Below are 18,963 nucleotides of genomic sequence, written 5' to 3'. Positions count from 1 at the left end.
GACTGGGAAAGGCAGACCATCCTCAATCTGGGTGGGCACCATCTAATCAGCTGTCAGCACTGCCAGAATAAAAGCAAGCAAAACACGGAAAGATCAGACTGGTGTAGTCTTCTGGCCTCCATCTTTCTCTCATGCTGAATGCTTCCTGCCTTCAAACATCAGACTCCAAGTTCTTTAGCTTTGGGACTTGAATTGGCTTCCTTACTTGCAGATGGTCTATTGCGGGACCTAACCTTGTGATCACGTGAGTCAATACTCCTTAATAAATTCCCCTTTATATATACATCTATCCTATTAGTTCTGTCTCTCTAGAGAAACATGACTAATACATGGACTAAGATAGTTCCTGTCCCATTTTTTTCTTTTAAGAGATGGGGTCTTGCTATATTGCCCAGGTTGCTATGTGGTGGTTATTTGTAGGCACAATCATAGCATGCTATGACCCTGAACTCCTGGGTTCAAAAGATCCTCCTGCCTCAGCCTCCCAAGTAACTGGGAACACAGGTACCCACCCCCACATCCGGCTAATTTTTGTATTTTTATTAGCGTTTACCATGTTGGCCAGGCTGGTCTCAAACTCCTGACCTGAAGTGATCTGCCCTCTTTGGCCTCCCAAAGTGCTGGGATTACAGGCATGAGCCACTGCACCTGGCCTTTTGATTTCTTATGTGTAGGAGAGGATAAGTTTCTTCCTCAGAGTGTGCTGCAGCCAGACATAATATTTCTCCTTGGCAGAAACTCTGCTGTTCCAATCATACATGTGGCCATTGAGTTCAATGTGGAGATCCAGGAGTGGGCATTTTCTGGAGAAAACAAGAAAGGCAAAATTTAATGCCATGCAAATATCAAAGAGAAGACAGATTGTCCTTAGGGCGAAATGAGCCAACAGATGTGAAAGTTATTTGAAACTGTTCCCTTCTAAATGCACCACAAGCTGCTTAGCAAATGATCCAAACTAACTTGCAGCACTCTGGCTTAGTGGCCACCATCCCCTCCGTCAAGGGGCTGCTGAGTTTCACTCTGGGAACATACCAGCCAGATGATAACCCACGTGGATCACCTATGCAAACAGGGATGGGCTCAAAAGGCCAGTAATACCACTGGCCCATGGAGTATCTATCTTGGAAGGCTGAGTGGCTCCTGCTCTAACCCCCGCTTCCTGCTGGGCCACCACTAAGGAGGCCAGGTAAAGAAGGCCATGAGATTTATTCCTGGGGTATGCAGAGGTACAGCCCAAAATGCATTTTGACAGGTGGCTCAGAAACATCATTCTAAATCGTTAATTAGGGTGCAACTGAAAAAGGCCAGTTAATCTTATACTTGAGGTACATTGTGGCTTCATTCAGCTTAAACAGAAACCAGGACACTGATGCTTCTCTTAGAAAAGTATTCTTGCCAATAAACATTTAAAAAAATGTTTACATAACAAAGCCTTCCAGATCTGAACAGTCAGATACCACTTTTCACCTATCAAATTGTCAAAACTTGGGGAAATATAAGAGCATGCAGTGTCAGGGAGAATTCAGGGACACAGCTACTCTCCTATAAAGCTGATATGACCATCCTATAGGACATCTAGTAGGATGTATCCAAGGCTTGAAAAATGCATGTCCTTTGACTCAGTAATTCCACTTCTGGGAATTGTCCCCCTAGAAAACAATTAAGGATAAGAACAAATACTAAGCTGCAAGGATGTTTCTTACTTTGTATGAAAGCAAACACTAGGCAACAACTAAAGACTGATCAAGTAAATTAAGCTATGGCCATATTATGGGCTGTCGTGCACACATTAAACTGATGCTATAGAAATGTGACTACTGACATACAAAAATGTTTTTGATCTAGTGTTAAACAAACTAAAAGCAGGTTATAAAGTGGTGGCAGGCTGTGAGTGTCTTTCGGGCGATACACGGGCTAGAGGGATGTGGGTCCTTGCCCTCTCCCTGTGTGCCTCATCGCCAGGCCTTGAAAAATTAAGGAAATCAAAGACTTTCTGCTCACAGCCTGGTGAAAAGATGACAAATCTGTCAAGATCAAGAAAAATAAGGATAATGTGAACTTTCAAGTTCGATGCAGCAGATACCTTCAGAGAAAGAGAAGGCAAAGAAACTGAAGCAGCCCTTGTCCCCTGCTTTAGCAGTAAAGGAGCTGAAATGAGCCAGACATGCTGATTTGAACTGTATTAAAATTTTTTTAATTAAAAATAAATAAATAATAGATGATGATTCCATCTGGGCTTACAAACATACTTCTGGGCTGGGTGCGGTGGCTCACGTCTGTAATCCTAGCACTTTGGGAGGCCGAGGCAGGAGGATCACTTGCGGTCAGGAGTTCAAGACCAGCCTGGTCAACATGGTGAAACCCCGTCTCTATTAAAAATACAAAAATTAGCAGAGTGTGGTAGTGCGCGCCTGTAGTCCCAGCTATTCAGGAGGCTGAGGCAGAAGAATTGCTTGAACCCAGGAGGTGGAGGTTGCAGTAAGCCGAGATGTGCCACTGCACTCCAGCCTGGGCAACAGAGCAAGACTTCACCTCAAAAAACAAACAAAAAAGATATACTTCTATATGACTGTGTGGGTATCAAATAAAAAAAGATCTGGAAGGTGGCCAGGTGTGGTGGCTCATGCCTGTAATCTCAGCACTTTGGGAGGCCGAGGTGTGTGGATCACTTGAGGCCAGGAGTTCCAGACCAGCCTGGCCAACATGATGAAAACCCTGTCTCTACTAAAAATACAAAAATTAGCCAGATGTGATGGCAGGTGCCTGTAATCCCAGCTACTCGGGAAGCTGAGACAGGAGAATCACTGGAACCCAGGAGGTGGAGGTTGCAGTGAGCCAAGATCATGCCACTGCACTCCCAGCCTGGGTAACAAGAGTGCAACTCTGTCTCAAAAAAAAGAATTAAAAATAAAAATTTGTGGCCAGGCACAGTGGCTCACGCTTGTAATCCTAGCCCCTTGGGATGCCTTGGGATGCCGAGGCAGGCAGAACACCTGAGGTCAGGAGTTCAAGACTGGCCTGGTCAACATGGTGAAACCCAGTCTCTACTAAAATTACAAAAATTAGCCGGGGCGTGGTGGCACACGCCCGTAATCCCAGCTACTTGGGAGGGTGAGGCAGGAGAACTGCTTGAACCTGGGAGGCGGACATTACAGTGAGCCAAGTTTGTCCTGCTGCACTCCAGCCTAGGCAAACAGCAAGACTCCATCTCAAAAAAAAATTAAAAAATAAAAAAATAAAAATTTGTTATTTGTATGTATTTATGTATTTATTGGAGACAAGGTCTCCAATACTGTACTCCAAGGCTGCAGTACAGTAGTGCAATCATGGCTCACTGCAGCCTCAAACTCCTGGGCTCAAGCGATCCTCCTACCTTAGCCTCCCAAGCAGTTGGGACTACAAGCACACACCAGTGTACCCAACTAATTTTTAATTTTTTTATAGAGTAAGTTCTCACTTTGTTGCCCAGGCTGAAAATTTCTTAATTTTGAAGAAAAGTATTCAAACTACAAACTAACTAACTACAAAGTATTTATAAATCGTGCCGGGTCTATACTGTAGTCCTACGGCAACCCCAAAGCAGGAGGGAAAATCTCTTTTCCTCCCAGAAGAGAAGGGCAGCAAACGTGGCACAGTGGTAATTCCTATCCTGTGGCACGAAAATAAGCAGGTGGTCCAGAACTGACCACCTCCTGGGGGCTCACCTTTCTTGTCTCAGTTTCTGGGAGAGGCACTGCAGGTACAGGGATGGTGAGCTGCAGGACCGCTCCAGCAGGGACACATCCGCAGTGCACAGGCTCCAGAAGAAGTCAGCTTCTCGGTGAACTGTGCTCAGCCCTCGCTGCTGAGCCTTGAACTCCACATTCTTCATTGCTGGCCCATCCACCTCCAAGAGGCTGCTGTCCTCCAGCTGGCCCTCTGACACTACATAGTTCTGAATAAAAAACACCTTTGGCTTCCCTGCTAGATAAGGGCATGAATCTCCCATGAACATCCTCCTGATGTGATGCAGGGGGAGTCCTGAGTGAGTCTGATTCACACCATACAAGCTCTGGGAGCCTCCTCGGCTCACCAGGACACATACAAAGCTATCATAGTCTCGGTGCTCAGGCATACAGGCAAATTGGCCAAGAATCTGGGATATACCATTCACACTGAGATGCAAGAATTTCTGGACTTCATAGCCCAGGGAAGTGAAGGTGTCTTGAAGAAGCTCTGGGGAAAACACAAAACAAACATGGAAAACAACACTGGAGTGAGGAGAGTTCAAGAGGACTGGGTAGGAATCCTAGCCATGGTCTAATCTCCATTATGAAAAGCTTCTGCTTTTGTGTCATATTTTGACGGGCTCGAGTCCTGGGCAGTTGGAACAGGAACCATCTGAATCATGAAAGACGTGACTTTAGGTCCCTAAATATGGTCTATACCCTGCTATACCACTGTTCCTGCCTGATGCCAGCCACAGGCACAGACTGAGCCCACTCTAGTCCAATCAAACCAAGGGGAGGACAAAACCTTTCTTTCTTCAACGACCTTCTTACTGAAGTCCAGACCTCACAATCTTTCTCTCTTCTGAGTGGCTCACTCTGGGGGAAGCCCACCACCACATCATGAAAGTACTCAGGCAGTCCCTCAGAGAGGCCCACATGAAGAACAGGCTTCCCGTCAACAGCTAGCACCAACTTCCCAGTCATGTGAGTGACCACCTTAGAAGTGGATCCTCTAATCCCAATCAAGCATTCAGATGACCCAGCTGACAACTGACCACAACTTCACTAGACTCTGGGCCAGAACAGCCCAGCTAAGCTGCTCCTACATTCCTCACCCACAGGTGAAGATATAATTAAATTAGTACTGTTGTTTTTGCCACTAAATTTTGGAGTGATTTGTATACATTTTTAGGTAAATAATTCACTAGGTAAGTCCTTTGACCTTTCCTATCAGTAAAAGGAAAAGGCTTCTTACTTTTCTCCTTTGCTTGGCCCACAACTAAGGATTAAACAATGAATCATTGGCTGGGCTCAGTGGCTCACACCTGTAATCCCAGCACTTTGGGAGGCTGAGGCGGTCAGGAGTTCAAGCCCAGCCTGGCCAAAATGGCGAAACCCCGTCTCTACTAAAAATACAAAAATTAGTCAGGTGTAGTGGCACGCCCCTGTAGTCCTAGCTACTCAGGAGGCTGAGGCAGGAGAATCACTTGAACCCAGGAGGTGGAGGCTGCAGTGAGACAACATTGCAACACTACACTCCAGCCTGGGCAACAGAGTGAGACTCTGTCTCAAAAAAAAAAAAAAAAGAAAATGAATTATTGTATCATGTAATAATGAAGAGATACAAAGGAAGTGCTGATATTTCTAAGTCTATAATCAATCAGCATCATTAACAAGGAAATAGGAGACATGATTCACAGGTTGCAAATAACCCATTAAATAGTGAGGGCAGCCAGGCCCCAGTGGCTCACGCCTGTAATCCTAGCACTTTGGGAGGCCAAGGCGGGCAGATCACCTGAGGTCAGGAGTTCGAGACCAGTCTGGTCAACATGGTGAAACCCTGTCTCTACTAAAAATACAAAAATTAGTCAGGCGTGGTGGTGCTCACCTGTAATCCCAGCTACTTGGGAGGCTGAGACAGGAGAATCGCTTGAACCCGGGAGGCAGAGGTTGCAGTGAGCGAACACTGCGCCACTGTACTCCACCCTGGGCAACAGAGCAGGACTCCATCTCTAATAATAATAATAATAATAATGAGGGTAAATGCCTTCACAGGATCTCTGGGCAGCTGTTATCAGGACTGTAATTTTGTACAGCCTTTTTGAAGAGCAATTTGGGAGTATCATTAAATTTTAAATGTGTATACGCTTTATAAAAAAAGAAAACTCTGTGTGGTAGAAGAGGCCTGGACGCACTGTCCCCTAGTCATCTCCTCTGAGGGTGCAGGCGAGTTTCAATACCCAGTACTGAATCCAGGATGAACAAGGAGAGAACCTGGACTAGGACTCCAGTTCCATCACTGCTATTCTATTCCAAAGGACTTACACGTCTCTAATCATAGAGTATTTGTTCCCCCAGGGGGCAGAAGCAAACAGGGAAACACCAGACTCAAAGCTCTTTTGTTTACTTATCTCAAGATTGGTTCACTTCCCTCAAAACCTCTCGTCACTGATAAATGTCCTTCCTTATCAAAGTCCTTGAAAGAAAGCTTCACCTCGTTCTCCCTTCCCATGCTGATATGTGAGGCTTGGACAGAACAAATGCTATACTGTGCCTTCCAGCTCTTTCCTTTATTTGTGCTCCCTGGAGGTTCTGGCTGGGGAAGCCCCTGTCACATGACCGTAAGCAGACAGTCGCGTGGTGCAGGGCAAAAGAGGAACCAGCCTTGCAATCACAAGATGTGGGTTTAAGTCCTAGTTCCTCCATCTCCTCTTACTAGGGTCTGAATCTTGCATGGTCTTGGAAGAGGACTGGGCTACAACAGCAGACAAGCTAGGAAGGGAATGGGAATCTGAGGTCTGGGGCAGAAAATCCTTACCTAAAAGAACAGAAGAAAAATGGCTAAAGCTGGAGGTGAAGCCAAAAACCATGCAGGTCCCCAATGCCAAAAAGAACAGCAGGTCTGAGCCTCAGACAAGGCAGAGCATTGCTTAAATGTGTGGCAAGGCAGTCACTCCATAGGCCCAGCCTGAAGACATCACCACTGACATTTCCCATTAATGTCACAATTTTCCTCTATGAGATGGTGAGGTGGAGTGGGAAGGGTTGTTAGCTGGCACTTGCAACTTTATTGGGCCAGCAAGAACATGCATACAGTCCAGTCTAATGTATAGGATCAAAAAGGTAATGACAGTGTGACTCTGAGTCAGTTTGAGTCAGCCCCAGTTTATTCATCTATAAAACAGGATTAAAACGAATGCTTGGCCAGGTGCAGTGGCTCACACGTATAATCCCAGCACTTTGGGAGGCTAAGGTGGGAGGATGGCTTGAGCTCAGGAGTTTGAGACCATCCTGGGAGTCACAGGGAAATCCCATCTCTACAAAAAATAAAAAATTAGCCAGGCATGGTAGTGCATGCCTGTAGTCATCACAGCTACTCAGGAGGCTGAGGCAGGAGGAACTCTTGAGCAGGAGGTTCTTCAAAAGGTGACTGTGAGGGCAGGGTACAGTGGTTCATACCTGTAGTCCCAGCACTTTGGGAGGCAAGGCGGGTGGATCGCTTGAGCTGCAGAGTTCAAGACCAGCCTGGGCAACATGGCGAAACCCCATCTCTACCAAAAATACAAAAATTGGCCGGGCATGGTGGCACGCATCTGTGGTCCTAGCTACTTGGGAGGCTGAGGAGGATCACTTGAGCCCAGGAAGTGGAGGAGCTAAGATCGCCCCACTGCACTCCAGCCTGGGTGAAAGAGTGAGACTCTGTCTCAAAAAAAAGGTGAAAAAGGTGACCGTGAGGATCCAGTGAGATTTCTGTAAAGATGCTTTGCAAACTGTGTTTATTCAGATATAAGATACTGACTTTAAAGGAAACAAAGGAAGCCATTTCAAAGTACAAATCACCAATCTTATGGTGTTGCACATCTCTCATGGAATCTCTCTCTTAGGACCTGGAGGGAGGTCTCTATATTCTGAACTAAAATGGGCTCAGAGCGGACAAAGTCCAAGTCCTATGTAGGCAGAACAGTAACTGTTTTGTCCTTGCACATAAATAGAGGAAGAAAAACTTGGGGGCTGGGTTTGGAAAATAAAACTTCAACAAACTACAGAAGTCCCACTTCTCCTTCTAGAACCCACCCTGGAAAACCCACACCCAACCCAGTCTGACCTCCAAAAATTCCAACGGTTCTTTAGAACTTCTTGAAATGATATGGGGGAGGTAGAGAGGGGAAGGGTGGGGGTTCTTCTGGCCTTGCAGTTAGTACAGGGCTGTTCATTCAAGGTCAGGGTCAGCACTACTCACAGGTTTGAGGACTTCACAGATAAACCAAAAAAACCAAAATACAGTAAAATGTCATGACTTCATTAATTTAGAATTTGTTTTGATCTAAATGAGGGTGCATTTATCTTGACAATTTCTATGAAAAGGGCTTCATTAAATAAATGTATAAAATAAACGAGAATGAGGGACTGCTTCACCGGTTAATTTACAATCACTTGCTGTGTACCTTTAATAAGCCCAGTGTTAATTGCTATAGAGCACATGGGCAAAACATAAGATGGGCAAAACATTCTTAGTGAAAAAGGGAGTTCTGAGGTCAAATGTGTTTGGGAAATGCAAGGTAGACAAGGCTAAAATAGGTTTATTCGCAGGAAGAATTCTCAGAGCCTTTAATAGGTCAATATGCATTGCAAATATCTGAGGGGGAAGAGATTAGGCAGCACTTCTCAAATTTACTTGACCAGAAAACTCTTGTTTTACAAAGTTCCCCTTATCGCCTACAGAAATACTTGGACAAGAGAATACATATCAAATATATGATGTACTTAAATCAAAGAGCTTATAATCTTGTTGGGGAAGCAAAGCTTATAAATGCACATAAAACAAAGATTACGTGGTGGCTCATGACCATAATCCCGTGATTTGGGAGGCCAAGGCAGGAAGATCACTTGAAGTCAGGAGTTCAAGACCGCCCTGGGCAATACAGCAAAAAACCCTGTCTCTACAAAAAACAAAAATAAGTTAGCCAGACATGTTAGCATGTGCCTGTAGTACTAGGGACTCAGGAGGCTGAAGTGGCAGGATTGCTCGAGCCCAGAAGTTTGAGACCAGTCTGGACAACATAGTGAAACCCTGTCTCTACAGAATATTTTAAAAATTAGATGGATGTGGTGGTGCCTGTGTGTAGTTCCAGCTACTTGGGAGGGTGAGGTGGAGGATCGCTTGAGCCTGGGAGGTTAAGGCTGCAGTGAGCCGTGATTGTTTCACTGTGCTCCATTCTGGGTGATAGAGCAAGACCCTGTCTCAAAAAAGAAAAGGAAATTACAGAAAAATGTTCAAGCTTTTCAGAAAGAACAGGGTAGAAAAAAAAATACTTCCTCTTGGCCAGGTGCGATGGCTCATCCCTGTAATCCCAGCACTTTGGGAGGCCGAGGCGGGTGGATCACTTGAGGTCAGGAGTTCAAGACCAGCCTGTCCAACATGGTGAACCCTGTCTCTACAAAAATACAAAAATTAGCCGGGCTGGCCGGGCGCGGTGGCTCAAGCCTGTAATCCCAGCACTTTGGGAGGCCGAGGCGGGTGGATCACGAGGTCAGGAGATCGAGACCATCCTGGCTAACATGGTGAAACCCCGTCTCTACTAAAAATACAAAAAAAAAACTAGCCGGGCGTGGTGGCGGGCGCCTGTAGTCCCAGCTACTCGGAGGCTGAGGCAGGAGAATGGCGTGAACCTGGGAGGCGGAGCTTGCAGTGAGCCGAGACCGCGCCACTGCACTCCAGCCTGGGTGACAGAGCAAGACTCCGTCTCAAAAAAAAAAAAAAAAAAAATTAGCCGGGCATGATGGCGGGTACCTGTAATGCCAACTACTCATGAGGCTGAGGTGGAGAATCGCTTGAACCCGGAAGACAGGTTACAGTGAGCCAAGATAACGCCATTGCACTCCTGCAGCCTGGGCAACAGAGCGAGACTCTGTCTCAAAACAAAAACAAAAACAAAAAAACTTCCTCTTAAAATTTGCAAACATCGTCTTTTATTTTTATTCAGGGGACTTAAAAACAACCAGAGCTTCAGGCCAAGCCGTAAAGCCCATATGTCAGAGATGTGAGACGTTTGCTTCTATATTCCCAACAGAATTAAAAAGTCCAGTGTTTAAAGATGACCCACCAGGGCCTAGCACAGATCCAGCTTTGCTATCACTGACACAGATGACACAACACCAAAGACTTATTTTTCAATTCTACCAAACTGAGATAATTAGCCCCCAAATCCCTAAGCATTTACTTCTGCCTCAAGAAGAGGTTACTGAACTCCATAAGGATTCTTCTCAAGAATGAACTACCAAAGAATAACCTTATTTCATGCACAACACAGCTCTGAGAACAGATTCCATCTCATTGCCTTAATATTTGCTTCACACAGGGCCAAGCATGGTGCTTTGCACATAGTAGGCCCTCAACAAACATTTACCGGACAAAGAAATAAAGCTATAAATACTTGGGAGACGTGCATGCTCTCTGGATAAAAGTCTGGTTTTTTGAGGACAGAAGTGAAGACAGGTAGAAGAGAGTCTGCTAAATTCTAAAGATAAAAAGGATTGGCTTTTATAATCACACTGACACTGGGAGAGCTTATTCCTTCATTCATTCACCCAACAAATATTTATTGAACACCTAGGTACCAGGGATTGTTCCAGGTACTGGAGACCCATAGTAAGAGGGATGGATAAACTCCCCCACCTTCATGGAAATTATATTGAGGCAAAGTAATTAAAAGCATAGGCTTTGGAGTCCAGCTTTTGATCCCAGCTCAATCAGTACTAGAGAAGGTAGGAGTGTAGTTCACTGCTTAGCTTCCTCACCTTGAAAAGAGAGAGAATAGGCCGGGAGCGGTGGCTCACGCCTGTAATCCCAGCACTTTGGGAAGCTGAGGTGGGCGGATCACGAGGTCAGGAGATCGAGACCAGCCTGGCCAACATGGTGAAACCTCGTCTCTACTAAAAATACGAAATTAGCCGGGCATGGTGGCATGAGCCTGTAATCCCAGCTACTCAGGAGGCTGAGGCAGGAGAATCGCTTGAATCTGGGAGGCGGCAGTTGCGGTGAGCTGAGATCACGCCATTGCACTCCAGCCTGGGCAACATGAATGAAACTCCGTCTTAAAAATAAATTAAAAAAAAAGAAAAAAGAAAAATTAGCTGGGCGTGGTGGCACATGCCTGTAATACCAGCTACTCAGGAGGCTGAGGCAGGAGAATCACTTGAACTTGGGAGGGAGAGGTTGCAGTGAGCTGAGACTGCACCACTGAACTCTAGTCTGACAACAGAGCAAGACTCCGTCTCAAAAAAAAAAAAAGAAAAGAAAAGAAGAGAACATAGAAAGAATATTCCTAGTAAATTAGTTCTAAGTAGAACAAAAAAAAATTTAATGGAGAGAACAGCACCTATATTATGGTATTTATGAGGATTAAGCACGAATCCATGTAAAACAATTAGCATAATACCTGGCACGTAGTAGATTTTTAATAAATTATGTACTCTGAGCACAGCTATGCCCAGGTTAGTCCTATCATGTTCCTGTTTGTTTCTTTCAGAGCCCTTATTTCAGCTGGCAATTACCTTACCCGCTTGTAGGACTCCTGCACTCCTCCCAAGTGTTCAATGTTAACCAGGTGGCAAAGTTAACTAGACAGAAGAAATCCACATAATTACTCTAGATGAAGCCCCCTAACTGCAGATTAGATGAAAAGAGATGAAGGGTGCTGCACTAATAACAACCATTTTCAACCAAGGCAGGATTCTGGGCCTAGAATCTTCAGTGACAAATCACCAGGAGGGGAGGAGGAAAATGAAGAGCTGGAGGCCTAGAGAGATGATGTGAGGAGAGGAGACTCTGCCTTTCCACTTCATAATAATTAATGTTCTCCTGCTGCTCTGAGTCTGTGCATGTAAGTGGATTCGTGACCTCGCAGCTGATGAAAACCATAGCACAAGAAGAATAAAAATGTGCTGCCTTGTTTCTTACCTGCTAATTAGCCACCTGAGCCCAGGGGGGTTTATAAGAGGCCTCAAGCCCAATTATTGATTTTGTTCCCAGAGGCAGGGAAGGCTTGAGTCAAATCACCCTGATTCTCAGGGGAAAGGCAGCACTGAGCATCCAGGGTACCCTCTAATGGCCTAGGCCTACTCTTGTCCAGCAATATACCACCAAGATGTTGAACTTTAAAGGCCTACGTCTGACCAGGAGGGACCTGCTGTCTAGAGTTGCCATTCTGATTCTTGGAGCTCATATACAGACACATCAGCAGCCATGGGGCAGGAAACAGATGTACTAATGCAGTCAACACCAATACCTACTCATACCTGCAGCCAAAAGCATGATGCCCCAGGCTCTGCCTCCAATTCTACCATCCTCTTCCATCTTTCTCCCTTATCAGGTCTCTGCCCTCCTGTACTTTGTACTTAGATTCTCCTTTGCCAAGCCCATTCAGACTGTGACTGGTAGGAGTGTTGTGCTCAGCTTTCCACTTGAGTGTTTATCCAAGAGGTTGTCCCCTCTCAGGTTATGGCCTCCATTCCAGTGCACCACAGCCTACGGGGATGTATCCCACTCATGCATCCCCTTGGGCCTAGAGCGGGCCTCAGTGCCCTGGTCTCTCACTTGTCTGAGATCAGATTCTATGTACCAAGTGCAAAGAGCCATGGTGAGCTCTTGCTTAGGTGGTTTATGGCTAGAATTAAACAAGCAAATGAGGAAATAATGCAAGTTGGCATCTAGTACAGGCTCATACTGTGCCAGGCACTATTCTAAGCCCTTTCCAAGTATGAACTCATTCATTCTGCCCAACCTCCCTGTGAGGTAGGTCCATTATTAACCCACTTTACAAAAGAAAAACTGGGACTTAAGGAGGCCGAGAACTCAGCATTACAGGAAAAATAAAAATAAAATTTAAATTAAAAAAAAATTAGAAGCCGGGCACGGTGGCACACGCCTGTAATCCCGGGAGGGATGTACTCAGGAGGCTGAGGCAGGAGAATTGCTTGAACCCAGGAGGAAGAGGTTGCAGTGAGCCAAGATCACATCACTGCGCTCCAGTGTGGGCAACAAGAGTGAGACTCTCTCTCAAGAAAGAAAAAAATAAAAAATAAAAAATAAAAAAGAGGCCAGGGACATTGCCCAAGGTCACAAGCCAGAACATGGCATAGCCATGATTCAAACCCACACTGTCATATTCCATTTCTCAACTCTGATCATGCTCCTATAATGCAGAAAAATACGAATATACATTCAGCCCCTGCCCACAAGAGGCCCACAACGCAGCAACAGAAGCAAGCACAGACATTGAGTTTTAGCCAAAAAACTTGGTTTTTCAATTCACAGCAGGTCATGGCTTTTTTTTTTTTATGATTCTCTTCATACAACAGATATATGTACAACATCTGCTGATGAATGAAATAACACTGACCAAAACCAGAAGTACAGGACAATTACATAATCTCTTAAAACAGGAAGTGACTCATTAAGAAAATATTTTCTCATTCTTATATGGGTACTAATGGCTAAAAAGGAGAAGACACTTATCTTTCTCACATCTAACCAAAAACAGGACATGACCAAGCAGGATCATATCTGAAATCCTGGAAAATTTAGTCTTATATTTGACCTTCTCTTAACCTCTCTTCCTATAAAACTCCCCATGGTAACATTTTAAGTGAGCCTAAAAGATAGTTCTGACTCATTTTAAGAGAATGTTGAGAAGCTCTAAAACTGGAAATATAATGATCGATCCTCTTAAGGAAGAGCTAAATAATTAAACAGAAAGTCATTCCACTTATCTATGCTGTTCTCATTCTCTTTTGATGCAGCACCAGTGATTCAGTTTGAGTCAGACATCCAACAACAACTGAGCAAAAGCAATGGTGACTCACAGATAGAAGAGACTGTGAGGCCAACAACCAAAGCAAAGGACAGCAGAACTGACACATTGCTCAGAAAATATCCAAAGCTCTGTAAGTGAGCTCACATTTATCATGTCTTTAATGTTCCCAGGAAAGTTTTTGTCATCTATCTAGGTGAAATGATGGGGCATGTGATAGTATCTGAAGCCAGAATGCCTTCCATTAATATTAATGTCCCTCTGGGTTCCAGGACTCCTCCCTGCTATAGCATCCAAATGAAAAGGCAAGACTGAAGCTCACCAACTACCGTAAATGATGTCTTTGTGTCAGAGACACTGTTACGTGTTCCCCAAATCCATTTCATTTTCCTCCTGACACGCAGCTAGACTAATTTCTCCATGTCTACTACAGTTAGAAGGAGCCACATGACTGAGTTCTGACCAATCTAATGAGGTGAAAATGATGCATATTATCATTTTTAGGCCTGGTCCCTAAAATCTCTTGTAAGATCTTCCACACATTCTCTCTTCCCTTATCTGCTAGCCAGATACAAAGGACTCTGCAGAAAACCAAAGACCTCAGAAGATGATGGAGCCACTGAATGGCCACATGAACAAAGCCCCCCCCAAGCCCGATCCACACTAGCCTGTGACATGAATGAGAAACAAGTCTCTGTTATGTTGAACCACATATTCATTTTTTCTTTTTTTGAGACAGGGTCTTGCTCTATCACTCATGCTGGAGTGCTGTGGCACAATCCTGGCTCACTGCAGCCTTGACCTCCTTAGGTTCAAGTGATCCTCCTGCTTCAGCCTCCTGTGTAGCTGGGACTACAAGTGTGCACCACCACACCAGCTAACGTTTTTTTTTTTTTAAGACAGAATCTCACTCTGTCACCCACGATGGAGTGCAGTGGTGCAATCTCGGCTCACTGCAACCTCTGCTTCCCAGGTTCAAACAATTCTTCTGTCTCAGCCTCCCAAGTAGCTGGGACTACAGGCATGCGCCATCATGCTCAGCTAATTTTTGTATTTTTAGTAGAGACGGGGTTTCACCATTTTGGCCAGGCTGGTCTTGAACTCCTGACCTCATGATCCACCTACGTCCACCTCCCAAAGTGCTGGGATTACAAGTGTGAGCCACCGTGCCTGGTCCACACTAGCTAATTTTTAACTGGGCTCAAGCGATCCTCCCATCTCAGCCTCACAAAATGCTGGAATTCCAGGCATGAGCAATCACACCCAGCCTGAAGCACAGATTATTGAACTGGTTTGTCATGGCAACTGGTGCTGATCACTCTAATGAATACAGCTTGCCTGTGCCATGATCTCAATCTGAGGGCACCGGTTAATCTGCAGCTTCCACACCTACCTGTCTCATTGCCAATGCAATCGATTATCAGGCAGATTCCTAGGGGCTTGCTCTTCATCTTGTATCTCTCTTCAGGTATGCTCTGGAAAGGAAGGCAAGAATTGCTAAAGACTCTGGATATTGCTCGGTTTCTATGAGGTTCCACTCATATACCATCTCTTCTTTTGGATTTCCTTTGACAGGTGAATCACTCAACAGACACAGCCTGAAGTTTCCCATTATGGCAAATGTTTCCCATTAATACCAAATTTTTCCTCTATTTGATAACAGGGTAATGTGCTCAAGACAAATTATTTTATTTTTATTTAATTTTAATGAAAATCCCATTCTCTTTATTGGCTTTGTGGAATAAAGATAATTTGAAAAACAGAGAAAACATGAGTCATTTGTCTCCACAGTAACCTGAAGTTATATAAGCGGTATCTTCCCAAGTACAAAGGGAGCCCTTCTATTGCTTCTGCTTACAAAGAAGTGTCAACCTAATAAAAAGCCAGAACAAGTCAAAGTTCAGGGAAGTATCACTGCTGACTTACATGTTCAGCAGTCACTGAGTCGAGACAAGGGGTGCTACTTTGGAACTTCCCTGCATTCCAAAGTTCACTAATGCAATCCTCCCTTTAACAACTTTCTCTTTGTTATTCAGAGTTCCCTTGTATGGAAGTTCTCAGGAGAACAACACTCTCAGCCTCCCATTGTCTCAAAGAATTCTTAATGGACAGATATTTTTAAAGAAGTCAGGGTTCTCCACAGCTATGTACATATAATACCAAATCAGACCATTTATTCTGTACCTGAGGCAAAAAAGCTTCTGATTCCTGAATGGATGTCTTCACTGGTTCTTCTAGGGGATGAGAGAGAGAGATCATTTACAAAGCTGAAGGAGAGCTAAGTCCACCCCCACACTGTCTTAGTTTCTTTGTATCACAACTGTTCTCCCTTCCTATTTTCTTCAATTATCTCTTCTTTCCCCAGCTATACTTGGCCGTGAGGTTCCAACCTCACATTGAAGAAAGTGACATAAGAAAACACAAGTCCCCGTGTCTCTACTAAAAAATACAAAAAACTAGCCGGGCGAGGTGGCGGGCGCCTGTAGTCCCAGCTACTCGGGAGGCTGAGGCAGGAGAATGGCGTGAACCCGGGAGGCGGAGCTTGCAGTGAGCTGAGATCCGGCCACTGCACTCCAGCCCGGGCGACAGAGCCAGACTCCTTCTCAAAAAAAAAAAAAAAAAAAAAAGAAAACACAAGTCCCAGTGCTACCAGGGGCTATCTGGAAAAGTTGCTTAAACAGCAAGTGAAGAAGGCTCTCCCCTACCTCACTCTAGGTGAGGAACAGGTGGCTGGTGAGTTTTTAACTTGATAGGAGAATCTAACAACCTCACCACCCAACAATACTGATAGCTTTCCTATATGTGCTGAAACTGTTGACAATACCTAAAGGGAACAGCCTTAGAGAGTGCAGAGCAGGGAAAGCTTATATGTGTTTGCTAGCTATAAAACAGATGGCACTGTTTTCATAGTCCAGTGATACTGGGAGATCATAAAATAAAATGTCAATGGCAAGACAGTGACAACGGGGGCAGTGAGCCTGGCAAATGCAGATGAGCCTAAAGCTAATTTGCTAGAAAAAAATGACTTGATTAGGTCAGGGAGGTGAATGAACGACCAGTTTTGAGCCAAAATTGTGCCACTGCACTCCAACCTGGGCAACAGAGCGAGACTCTGTCTCCAAAAAAAATAATAATAAATTTTAAAAAAAGATACACAGGATATATTAAGTGAAAAATAGATTATTAAATAATATGTATAATATTGATTCTGTGTACTTAAAAATATCTATTTGTGTACATATACTTACACATGTATTAATATATGCTTAAATATAAAAGAATCTAGAGGTATAAAAATCAAACATTAATAGCAGCTATTTCTGATACTTCAAAGAGGAAATTTCACTTTATATTTTTTGTATTTTAGCAATTATATATTAACAGAACACAAACAAAGAAAACCCGCAAAATAATCTATGTGATATATCTATCTCAGTTTAAGGCATTTAGCAAGAACTTACTAAATTGAAGTTATCACCATCCTCATCAAATTCAATGATGGCTGAATAGTTGAAATTTATTTGGAAGTCCAAATTAATATAAATATTTGGTTTGATGATTATTATTTATTTGGATGGAATCTCGCTCTGTCATCCAGGCTGGAGTGCAATGGCACGATCTAGGCTCACTGCAATCTCTGCCTCCCGGGTTGAAGCGATTCTCCTGCCTCAGCCTCCTGAGTAGCTGGGATTACAGGTGCGTGCCACCACACCTGGTTAATTTTTATATTTTCAGTAGAGACGGGATTTCACCATGTTGGTCAGGCTGGTCTCGAACTCCTGACCTCGTGATCCACCCACCTTGGCCTCCCAAAGTGTTGGGATTACAGGTGTTAGCCACCATGCCTGGCTGACCATTTTAAACCTCTATTAAATTAAGTCCAAGTTATTAGAAAGCTTTTAGCGGGGGGACAGAGTCTTGCTCTGTCGCCCAGGCTAGAGTGCAGTGGCAAGATCTCGGCTCACTGCAGCCTGCACCTCCCAGGTTCAATCAATTCTCCTGCCTCAGCCTCCCGAGTATCCGGGACTACAGGCGTGCACCACCACGCCCAGATAATTTTTGTATTTTTAGTAGAGACGGGGTTTCACCATGTTGCCCAGGTTGGTCTCGAACTGCTGACCTCAGGTGATCCACCCACCTCGACCTCTCAAAGTGTTGGGATTACAGGCATAAGCTACCATGTCCAGCCCAGAAACCTTTTTCTTTATTAGCAAATAAACCAAGTCCAAGCAAGAACAAGTAAGCAGCTCTCCTAATAGGATCACAGGGATATTGGGATTAATTCCTATGCAAATCTACTAGTTCTCCTATTTTCCCTTTAAACAGCCTTCGGAATACTAATTCTCATCACCTCACCAGTGTTTTAAGAAACATGCTGTTATTTCAGGAATTAATTCGCTTCTCAGTAGTTTTTGCTGAAAAGCACAGTATCAGGTAGAGAATGACAGGCATGAGCTACACCATCTGACTAATCCAGGCCAAAGTAAGTTTTCAGGTACACACAGCACAAAGACTGAGTCATAAGGTATCTGTAAGGGGACTGCCACACAAAGAGGGCTTCTATTAGGCCACTGCCCCACTCAAAACATTCATGATGTCCCACCACACACAGGACAGATTCCAAGCCCCTTGGATAAGACTGAAGCCCTCCATCACAGCCCATCAATCCCTGCTTCCTGGAGTTCGGAACCACAACCATGTGCTTCATCAGTGTAAGACAGAGTCTCAGCTCTCACTTCAAGGAGGACTCAAGCAAAAGAAGTAAACTTTTGCTGGGTACAGTGGCTCACGCCTGTAATCCCAGCACTTTGGGAGGCCAAGGCAGGTGGATTACTTGAGGTCAGCAGTTTGAGACCAGCCTGACCAACATGGTGAAATGTTGTCTCTGCTAAAAATACAAAAATTAGGCTGGGTGCTGTGGCTCATCCTTGTAATCCCAGCACTTTGGGAGGCCAAGGCGGGTGTATCACCTGAGGTCAGAAGTTTGAGACCAGCCTGGGCAACAGAGTGAAACCCTATCTCTACAAAAAACACAAAAATAATCTGGGTGTGGTGGCGCAAGCCTGTAATCCCAGCTACTCGGAGGCTGAGGCATAAGAATCACCTGAACCCAGGAGGCGGAGGCTGCAGTGAGCTGAGATCGTACCACTGCACGCCAGCCTGAGTGACAGAGCGAGACTGTGTCTCAAAAAAAAAAAAAAAAAAAAAATATTAGCTGGGTGTGGTGGTGCATGCGTTTAATCCCAGCTACTCAGGAGGCTGAGGCATGAGAATTACTTGAACTCAGAAGGTGGAGGCTGCAGTGAGCCGAGAGTGCACCACTGCACTTCAGCCTGGGTGACAGAGTAAGACTCCATCTCCAAACAAAAAAAAAGAAGTAATCTTTTTTTTTTTTTTTTTTTTTTTTTTTTTTTTTTTTTTTTTTTTGGCTACTGTAGCGG

At 44.5% G+C, this 18,963-nt stretch overlaps 1 protein-coding gene and 1 pseudogene across 1 annotated transcript; one reads left to right on the top strand and one right to left on the bottom strand.

The window, feature by feature from the left end:
- Nucleotides 1–335: 335 nt before the first annotated feature.
- On the bottom strand, nucleotides 336–15,750 carry LOC112636369 (CASP8 and FADD-like apoptosis regulator). Its single transcript, XM_025405041.1, has 4 exons — nucleotides 15,707–15,750; nucleotides 14,916–14,997; nucleotides 3,705–4,215; nucleotides 336–803 (listed from the first exon to the last, which is right to left on the bottom strand). Exons 2-4 carry the CDS (start codon nucleotides 14,971–14,973, stop codon nucleotides 665–667), a joined length of 708 nt encoding a protein of 235 aa, XP_025260826.1. The 5' UTR covers nucleotides 14,974–14,997; nucleotides 15,707–15,750; the 3' UTR covers nucleotides 336–664.
- Nucleotides 1,970–2,157, top strand: LOC112636420 (annotated as a pseudogene).
- Nucleotides 15,751–18,963: the final 3,213 nt, after the last annotated feature.

The sequence above is a fragment of the Theropithecus gelada genome, chromosome 12 (assembly GCF_003255815.1).
Source record: "Theropithecus gelada isolate Dixy chromosome 12, Tgel_1.0, whole genome shotgun sequence".
In the NCBI taxonomy this organism is placed as follows: Eukaryota; Metazoa; Chordata; class Mammalia; order Primates; family Cercopithecidae; genus Theropithecus; species Theropithecus gelada.
The sequence above is the reverse complement of the archived record's forward strand: the minus strand, read 5'-3'. Positions and strand labels throughout refer to the sequence as shown.